Source organism: Chinchilla lanigera, unplaced genomic scaffold (assembly GCF_000276665.1).
Source record: "Chinchilla lanigera isolate Chin_1 unplaced genomic scaffold, ChiLan1.0 scaffold00111, whole genome shotgun sequence".
Classification (NCBI taxonomy): Eukaryota; Metazoa; Chordata; class Mammalia; order Rodentia; family Chinchillidae; genus Chinchilla; species Chinchilla lanigera.
The window spans coordinates 1,588,246-1,598,754 of NW_004955512.1; the positions used below are offsets into that span (position 1 = coordinate 1,588,246).

Consider the following 10,509-nt stretch of genomic DNA (forward strand, 5'->3'; position numbering starts at 1 on the left):
ATCTGTCTCCTAAGTGAAGTTCAACCAGTGATGCCTTTCCTGTGTTTTTAAATTTGTCAGAGGCATTTTAATTCAGAATTTAGTTTTTACATAATGCAGACCAGTAACAGCCCAGTAGGGTAAATACACAAAGATGAGTAGTTAGCGACCTTCCTACTGCTATGTTTCCTCCTAAAGAATGTAACGTGCCTTTATAAATACTAGAGGGCTTCTCAGAGAATAGTTGTGAGTGGCATGATGTGCACCTGCTGTGTGTGTCCCAGGCCCTCAGCCAAGAGTTGGTGATAAACTTGTGAACAAAGTTAGTATGCACCTTAATAATGAGTTTGAGAACCATAACTGACCTGGCAAACATATGTGGACAAATGTTGAATTCTTTTATTACCAGTTATAAATTATCAATTATTAAATGTCTCAATGCAATGAAAAGTTGTACCCCATAAAGAGATTGGAATAAAGTGAATTTAAACAGCACAACCTTCTTTTTTGAACATATTCTTAAAAATGGTTTGTCTCCTAGATAATTAAATCCCATGTACATATACCATGTCAACTTTTTCTCCCTGACATCAGCCACTTGTTACACAGACAGTGCCTTGGAAATGTACCTGTGCTGTTGCCATAGCAACACCCTAAGAATGACCTCAGCAGCCACTCAGAATAATTCTTACAAAACAAATTATGACTATAATTAACTCTGAATTTATTCTGCAATATAAATTCGTTCAGACCTTGGTATTTCCTTTCAAAAGGTTAAATGAGTAATCCAGTAAAACCCCCACCCCAGTCTTCTACCAGTTTTTCCTCAGAATATAAAATACTTTAATGGAAGGTACAGTTCAGAGGCTTTTCTATTACCTTGCCTCAAAATGCGACAAACACTAACAAATGAGATGTGCTGGTCTTATTACCATGCCAGAGCTCTGTTTCTGAGAGAACAGAGTGGCGTTTTTCCCCTTCAGCAAATGTGAAACACAGGAAGTGCTACGAGTCCATCCTCTGAGTCCTGTGAGCACAGTGCGGGGAGAGCAGGTAGGATCACTGGTTCTGCAAGCAGCTTCTCTGCACACCAGCTTCTTCTTGGCAGTGAAAACATGGTAGTTCTTAGTCATCTCTGTGCTTTACCTGCTTCACAAATTGCATTTTCAGTCCTGGGTAGCCCCTCAGATCTTCCACTGGGGGAGAAAAGTAGTTTGTTTTGTTCTGTTTGGTTGAGGAGTCTATTGTTGGTTTGTTTTCTCTGCCGTGGGTTGTATCCTAGATGATGTGTACTGGAAATAGCAGAGTTGAATGCAGTTCCTTTCAGAAAGCCTTTTTGTTAAACTAGATTAATTTAACTTTTTATACCAAATGAAGTGAGTTTTCTCTTCACCATTCAACTGAGGCAAAAGGAAAAAGAATGTTGAGCAGGAATTGTCCCTTTCAACTGAATCAGAAGTATATGGAACATCTTTAAAGGACATAGAAATGTAAACATTGCAATGAAATATATTGGTACCATGACAGTGAACAGACCCTGTGAGGCTGTGTATGCTCAGTGTTGTTATTCTGTATGAACTGTGCTGCCATTGAAAAGAAACACAAGAAGAATAAGGAGAAAGAATATTCTTATAGTGTACATATTTTAGGAATGTAGGTATTGTCTGAGTAGGACACTGGGCACCTGGAGAGTTTCTAAGCACAGCCTCTAGACCCTTACATATGGTCTTGCAGTTGCAGGTGTGCACTGGATTCCATCTCACCCATGTGTGTCTCTCAGAGAGCTCAGTGCATCCTTCTAGTTACCAGTGCTCCTGCCATGCAGTTTAACAGTTACTCTCAACCTTCTATGCTTTTTTTTTTTTTTTTTTTCGAAGATTGACCCCATGGCCTGGCTGAAGTAAATCCCAGCCACCATCCCCCTTTGTGATACTAGAAATTGAACCCAACTTCCCCTTTTGAGACAGGATCTTGCCTAGTGGCACAGGTTGGGCTCAAACTTGTGCTCTTCTTGCAGCCCCAGCACCACCACCACCCCACCCCCTGTGCTAGAATTACAGTGTGTACCACCACCACCCCCCACAGCATGTGCTGTGCTTTCAACTCTTGCAAACACGTATCTGTTCGTAAATGAATGGCAGTGAGTAATCTACTCGGTTCATCTTCAGGAAGCAGAAAGCCGTGATTTTCCTTCACCTCACAGTACCTTGTATATAGAAATTAGCAATCCTCTGTTACAACTTTTGTGTGTAACAGTAAGTGAATATAAGCAGGCAGTGCATTTTCTGAGCCTGCTCACCAGTGTAATTTTAAAATTCTTTGTTCTCTCTGAAGTTCTTGAGTGTAATAGTTGAATTAATGGTGATTCTTGTGGATTTCAAAATGTGTGTTCAGGTTTTTCAAATGAAGGTACCAGAAAACTCAATTGGTACAGGGTAGCCAGTTGACTTTGTAAATATGATGTGATGCGCTTAGTTTACCTGTAGAATAGCATATAGATCAACTCCCAGGGTATGAGCTTCCTAACCTTATCAGACAGCTCCATGACCTGCCAAATAATTGACTAAAATCTTGGGTATTCTCTCAGCTGATTCCAATTAATCAGTAAAATGCTAACCTCCAGCTAGAGAATCACTCAAGTGTCCTTCATACGGCCCCTACAATATGAATTACTCTCTTTGCACTGGGAATTTCTAGGCTGATACATTTTTGTCTTAAAAGATGGATACATTACGAAAGTGACAGTAATTTTATTTCTTTGTTAAAGCCAGAGTAGCACCATTGTTTCGTGATTCCAGAATCTTACAGACTTAACGTCATATTTCCCTTTAACACTGAAGTCTCAAATTTAAGGTATGGAAACACCACTAGTAAGAGTGGTATTTAGCGCTCCTACAACTAAAACACAGTATAGCAAATCCACCCATCCAATAAATGTTCATTAACTATTATTTGCTTGGCACTAAGGCAGAAATAAAAATTCATAAGACAGAGCCTTTAGGGGGCTGGGGATTTAGCTCAGCGGCAAAAAGCGCCTGCCTGGCAAGCGCAAGGTCGTGAGTTCGGTTCCTGGTACCAGAGAAAAAAAACAAAAAAACAAAAAAACAAAAAAAAAAAAGAAATGGCTTAAGACAGAGCCTTTACTGTAGGCAGATGACATCAACTGAGTACAGTATCTGCATTATAGCTGACTGTACTTTCTGTGCACCCATGTTCCCTGTTATATATCTCAGGATTCACTGACTTGTTTGTGGTCACAAAGGAGGTGGATACTGTATCTGACTCCTTCCATTTCTTATAATGGTTCAGCTGTTCTCCAAAGCTTAGTCACAAGTTAGTCACTTTGTGTACACACAGTTGTATATTTTGAAACATGTCTCTTCTTTAGAGCAGAGGAAAGTGTCTTAGAAATCAGATAACAGTTGCAGCAGTCATTTTTACCTGGCTGTCATCAGTTCTGTCCAGTTATGTCATTCTCAACATTGCAAATGATGTTTTACTCTTTGAAAGCTTTAAAAGAAAAGAGAAGATTTTGGAAATACAAATTTATACTGGTGTGGAGCACACAAGTGGCTGTCAAGGGTTAAGGTTGGCAGGTGCATCAAGGCAGTTTCTTGATTGTGATGATTGTATGAATCTGTACTTGTGATACAATCTCAGAACTAAACACTACTCCAGATCTATATACATACGTATATTTGATATATACATGTGCATGCATATGGGTGAACTCAAAATAAGGTCTATAATATAGCTAACAGTATGATATATTACTGTCAATTACCTGGTTTTGTAAGATATTATCATTTTAAAAAGCTGGGAGAAAGGTACAGGGAAATTTTCTATATTTTTGTTTCTTTATGGAAGTCTAAATTATTTCAAAGTATTTCAGAAGTATAAGAGAATAGAAAAGTATCATGACCAGAGATATTTAAAGTTAAGTTGTGAACATCAATATTGAGATTATCTGACCTTATGTATTATTACTATAGTAACTAGAAATCTTGTGGCTTCAAATTAATCATGAATGATTTAGGCTTTGGGCAGAATTTAGGACAAAGTATTCTGTTGCCCTCTCTTAGAGGAATGAGGACATTCATTCCAGGAAAAGACTTCGAGGTTCTGCAAAAAAGAAACATCTTGACCTTATGTGTAACTTTGTTATCTGTCTATTTGTGCAAATTAGGTTTGTATAAATAATTTAGAGCTATTTGTTTTAAACTCCTGCTTTACCAACCAGGCCGGCTAAGTGAGTAGAGTGTAGGAGATTATGTAATTTGAATTTGTTAGCCTTTTTCCTCCCCTACTCTTTATTTTTTTTATTGATTCTAATTGATAGACAAAAAATGAGAAATGTGGTGAATAGATAACCCATAGAGACATAATCTGCTTCTGTGTAATTGAAGATTGACTTTATCATTGTTTCCCAAAAAACATGGCTACCTCTTTCTCATATTTTTTCATTTCTCTTACGATTCACTTTACCCTTCCCTTTCCATGGATTTGGAGTGATGATGTCACTGACACTCTTATTGTATCTTCCCTCCCTAGCTATCTGAATGACTTGGACCGCGTAGCTGATCCTTCCTACCTGCCTACGCAGCAAGATGTGCTTAGAGTTCGAGTCCCCACTACAGGGATCATCGAATATCCCTTTGACTTACAAAGTGTCATTTTCAGGTAGTAGTTGAATCCATGAGACCTACTTTTTCTGTTTTTATTATTTGAGTACATTTGATGAACTCTATAAATATTGAGATCATGTGTAGGGTTTAAAACAACATGGCATTACGTGAGCTGTTACCATTGGAAACAAATAAAATAATATTCTGTGGAAAGAGAAGGAGAAGGAGGATACACTGGGGGGCTTTTCATCAATTTAATTTACCAAGCAATTAATGATATCTTAGCTTGTAGTGGTAAACCAAAATCATTTACTGAACTGCCTGGCATGGTGGCGCTCACCTGTGATCCCAGCACTCGGGAGGCTGAGGCAGGATGCTGTGAGTTTGAGGCCAGCCTGGGGCACAAAGTGAGTTCAAGGCCAGCCTGAATTGCACAGTGAGACCCTGTCTCAAAAACAACCCCTCCACACCAAAAAAAAATTATTTACTCTAACATTGGTCTTGTTTCTTTAATCATTGAACTATAAGGACAATGGGTAATTTTTACAGTTATGTAAGCTATGATCTTATGACCCTATCATAATAGAAATTATGTTTTCAGAAGCTTTTATATTAATGTTTCCTTCTCATTACCTGGCACCAACACAAAATTTTTCAGTATCAATAAAACTAAGTTTCTTGACTTTTTTTTTCCAAATTTGTGATTTTGAAAATGAGTTCATTATCCTAGTCTAAGTATATGTAGCAAAATAAGATGAAAACATATTACCACCTCTTTCATTGTTATTGTTCTGTCTGGATAATACTTAAACAGAAATACTCTATTCTTTTTCTTAAAATGAGAAAAAGTAAAAATTCAAACTCAGCACCTTGCACTTGCCAGGCAGGCTCTGTGCTGCTGAGTTATATCTCTGGCCTTCAGTGTACTTTTATTTACTCTGTTATTACACACCACTCTATTGTACTGTCAGATTACAAGCCACATGATGGTTCAAGGAATGAAGCCGGTGAGTCTGCCTTTGAGTTGAGTGTATACATTGGAGCTCCTCAGGAGAGCCACCCCTTGGACATGACATGTGCATACCAGATTATGAAATGAGAGTTACTCAGCAGCTTCTCTCACTGTGTGCCTCATGAATTGGCATGCCCTCATTTCTTGCCAAAGTACCATTTTTAAATCATACCCTGCACTTGGGGCAATCTGGCTACTATACACTGCTCTAAAAGATACGACCATAAAATGAGTGGAATTTTGAAAATGTTTCTGAGCCTTAGTTTTTTTCATCTGTAAAATGACTGTTGCTCTGGCATACAGTATTACTCACATTTTGAGTTGATAACATTTAGAGACCTTAAATTTTAGCCATCCAAACTTCTTTCCTTTTTAAATCATGTTACAGAATATTTTGAGAATTCACGTAGCTTTTCATGGGGACATTAGCACTCATACCGCTTCGCAGTTAGTTCTGAAACAAGATTAGTATTACATCTTACTTTTCCCGCATTATGTACACCAGCCTTTGAAGGACGCTTTTTGTCATTAAGTAAAAGTACTGGTGACTTCAAGAGGGATGTCCTTCACCATGAGAAGCATCCTGACAGGACTTTGTGGAAAGGGGGTCGTGTAAATGGACAGTAGGTTGTGCGCAGGGGAGCATTAGGGAAGTTTGCTTTGCACCATCATTTTGCCCCTCAGATTTCTCTTTCATGCTTTTAAAGCCTTTTAGAAGCAGTTACTAAGACTTGCTGCAATTCTTAGTTTAGGCTTAATTCTGTTAGACAGGAAAACCCCAGGAGCAGTTGCCATTTTCAATAAAGGCCCTTATTCTGACTTACAGGAAAAGTGTAGGATCTGTCCCTATGGTTTAACACAACTAAGACTCATTTTTGTTCTTTTTTTTTTTTTAATTTTAAAAATAAAAGGAGGAAAACATTAACAAACAGACAACCTTTTACAAAATAGCAAAAGAACAGTACAGACAATACAGTTACAAACAAAGTGGTAGGAGATTAATAATTCTTGTTGTATTACATATTGATATCTTCAAAGTGGTTTCTCACGAATACAGATAGAGACATGCAATATTAATCAATCAAGGACTCATTGACAGTTTCTTTCAGCAAAGCAATAGAAGACAGTAGAACAGCTATGTTAACTATCCTGTATATACATACATACAAAATTTCTCCTTCTTTCCCTTCTCGTTTCCCATGTCCCAGTTGCCCTTTACCCTTGAGTGTTTTCCTATCATCTCACAATGTCTGTCGTACCTCCTAGTTTAAATTAACTCCTTCAGGTTTTACACTAGTGAAACAATGCGGTGCTTGCACATGCAGGTCTGATTTATTTCACTTATGAGTATGGTCTCTAGTTGTGACCATTTACCTATAAAGGCCTCGAGTTTATCTTTCTTTACAGCTGAGTAATATTCCATTATATAAAAGTACCACAATTTTCTTATCCAATTCATTTTTGTTCTTGACTCTTCAGTGCTTAATGAAATGAAATACTATCTTGCTTGACATACATAAGGATTTTGTTTACCAAATTATAAGTTTATGTACATCTGGTAACTTTTTAATAATCACCACAATGATTTATTATCCAGAATGTCTTGATTTTCTGTAGGTAACAGAAAATTAGTAGATAGCCAAATACTGTATTAATTTGGAAGACCATTGTCTAAGTGTGTAAGTATTGCTGTATTTATATTGATGTTTTAAAGTTTTTCTTTGCATATCGTTAATATGAGTATTGTTAACTTTGCAGAATGGTCGATGTAGGGGGCCAAAGATCAGAGAGAAGAAAATGGATACACTGCTTTGAAAATGTCACCTCAATCATGTTTCTAGTAGCGCTTAGTGAATATGATCAAGTTCTTGTGGAGTCAGACAATGAGGTAAGTGCTCTTCAGACAAGCAGTGAATCACCATCTTATTATCAGCTAGAAATAAATGACAAGAAGTAGGATATGAGGAGTAGGGGGTATAATTTTGTCTCTTCTGAGCAGGACTTCATTGCTTTTTGATAGTTGATTTTAAGACTTCTAAATAGTCAAAGATAAGCCTGTGGAACCATGTGGTGCACTTAAGAGTGGTCAGCTTTTCTGTCAGGTATGTGAGCAGCCTGTGTGCTCAGATCTGATTAGACCCTGCTGATTCTTTTAACACTGTGCAGAGGTTCTCAAAATGAAAATACTGTAGAAGTGCCATGGCTAGTCACGAGATCATTTCATAGCTTTCTTCCTAAAGGGTGGAATCAGGAGTGAGTCACTCTATTTTGCTTTCATTTGGTTTAAATCATTGTTTGTGTGATGGGTGGGTCCCAAAGAGTATTGAGAACCTCTTTCAGCAAATGTGAATAATTGTGCAGCTGGGCTCTAAATCAGTTCATTAGGGAGCCACAAAAGGTGTTGGTGACACGGCCTTTCTGCTGTTAAAGAATTGATGATTTTTTTTTTTTTCTTTTTTTGGTTTGTTTGTTTGGTTTTGTTTCTGCTGTTAAAGAATTGTGTAGTCTGCTTTGTAGTTTTCTCTGTACCAAGCAGAGAACAGTTGCAGACATGTTCTTAATACGCCTGCCTGTCTGGAGAACTCATTCAGTACTACAATCTCCTTCCCTCTGCAGGGAGACTTCACAGATGTAAATGTGGAGTTTGTGGATGGTAAAGGCTTGATGATGAGTCAAAGTTGATTGTGGAAAATAATTAAGGGGTGTAGAAAACTGTTCCTTTGAGCTAGAATTGAGCATGCATGTGTCAGAATAGAGAAAGTAGCACTGATAATCCTTTTGGAGGCAAAGCCAATGCATGCCAATAAATATTAAATATCCTTTTCCTGGGGTGAAAGGTACAAAGAAGGAAGTTCATGCCTTCAGTAGTTGATTAGAATAAAATCTGACATACTGAAATATACTTAAACACTTTACATTTTTTGGATTCACATAAATTCTGACTTTTTAGTCTTTTCTGCAGGTCTTAAAAGCTCCATGAAAATTCAGACCCAATCACCTATGGCATTTCTTTTATCCATAGGAATAATAAAATTCCTGTGAACCAGTATTGTTTATAGAGGTGATGATGACTTATTTGTGTGTTTCTATATCTTTCCTGGCTTGCCAGTATTTGAGTCAGGTGGACAGCTTCGTTTTAAGAGTCAGGCTTGTTTATCAGCTATTTTCTCCTGTAGCCATACTGTGACAGTCAGTTACTAAAATACAAGTTAGGCAGTTGTTATCAAAATTTCAGCTATGATATCTCTATATTTTTTGTCTTTATATCTATACCCATACCTTTCATAATCTTTCAATGTTGTATTTTTAATATATTGCATATTTTGGAAGCAGGTTTATTGTAACATTTCTGAAAATCCTTTGACAGCTTGCCTGCTATGTATGGGCATCATGGTATCTAAAAAGATTTGAAAATGGTAAGATTAACTTTGCCCTAAACAGCCTTAGAAAGGCCCTTGTCAGAAAATAAGTCATATGAGGGAAAGAAAGCCTCTGTTGTGTAGGTAGCTCATCGTTTCTTTTTCCACGCTGTGTACACAGGTGTGTGTGTTCGTGTGTGCATGTATGTGTGTGTTTATGTTATTGGGGCTTGAACCCAGGGGCTTACCTGTTTTGCTAATTTTAAAATGATCGATTGTTTGCTGTTAAAGCACACTTGTATTTCTCTGTAAATATAACATAGTTGCCTCATATAAAATGTGTATTGATAAGCACTTACCTTCCTCTAGCTTTAATGTAAACATAGGAAATACAGTTACATACGCTTTTTATGTCTTCCGTGTTCTGGCCTCAAACTCATGATCCTCCTGCCTCAGCCTCTCAGGGTAGCTAGGATTATACATGTGTGCCACTGTGCCCAGCTTGATTTCTCATCTTTAGTTTTCTGCTCAGTAAAAAAAAATTTATGTGAATCAACTACAGAACATAGATACAATACATAGTACATCAATTTATTATCTTAAAATTAGCAAAATAGAAAAAAGAAAGTAGATTCACACAAAATCAGGTTCTTCTGTTATCTAGACTTTATTCATTCTGTTTTTCACCTGACGTTGATAGAGATCAGACTTTTTATACAGAAGCATATTAATTCAAATGCAGTGACATTGTTTTGATTTTCAGATACCATAACTAAAGTTTCCACAGTAACTTTTCTTTCAAAATGAAAGTATTATCTCTGGTGCTTTGATTCTTAAGGTGATGCATTATATGACAGACTACAGTAATTATTTTATTTTAAAAACAAAAGAAGAAAAACATATTAACCAACAGACATCCATTTACAAAATAGCATAAGAACAGTACAAACAAAACAAAGTCACAGACAAAGTTGTAGGAAATTAGCAGTGGTTGTTGTAGTACATATTGATATCTTCAAAGTGATTTCTCAGAAAAACTGAGACATGCAAGATTGATCAAACAAATAGTCATTAACTGTTCCTTACAGTTAAGCAATAGAAGATAGTAGTACAACTATGTTAGCTATCGTGTATATACATACATACATAATTTCCCCTTCTTTTCCTTCTCTCTTCCCACACACCAGTTGCCCTTTACTTTTGAGCATTTTCCTTTCGTTTCACAATATCGATCATATCTCCTAGTTTTTATTCACTTTTTCAGGTTCTTACACTAGTGAGACAATATGTTGCTTATGCATGCAGGTCTGATTTATTTCACTTATAAGTATGGTCTCTAATTGTGACCATTTACCTACAAAAGCCTCAAGTTTACCTTTCTTTATAGCTGAGTAATATTCCATTGTTTAAAAGTACCACAATTGTTTATCCATTCCTCAGTGGGTGGACATTTGGGTTGCTTCCACAATTTAGCAATTACAAATTGTGCTGCTGTGAACATGAGTGCACATATATTGCTGTGATATGATGTTTT

At 36.9% G+C, this 10,509-nt stretch overlaps 1 protein-coding gene across 2 annotated transcripts in view; it reads left to right on the plus strand.

Moving 5' to 3' along the window:
• Positions 1-10,509, plus strand: part of Gnaq (guanine nucleotide binding protein (G protein), q polypeptide) — a 277,251-nt gene that overhangs the window by 207,087 nt on the left and 59,655 nt on the right. For both annotated transcript variants that reach the window (XM_005408301.2, XM_005408302.2), the window contains exons 4-5: positions 4,531-4,659; positions 7,375-7,504. In XM_005408301.2, the coding sequence (XP_005408358.1) occupies positions 4,531-4,659; positions 7,375-7,504 (259 nt within the window). The remainder of the gene's footprint in view (positions 1-4,530; positions 4,660-7,374; positions 7,505-10,509) is intronic.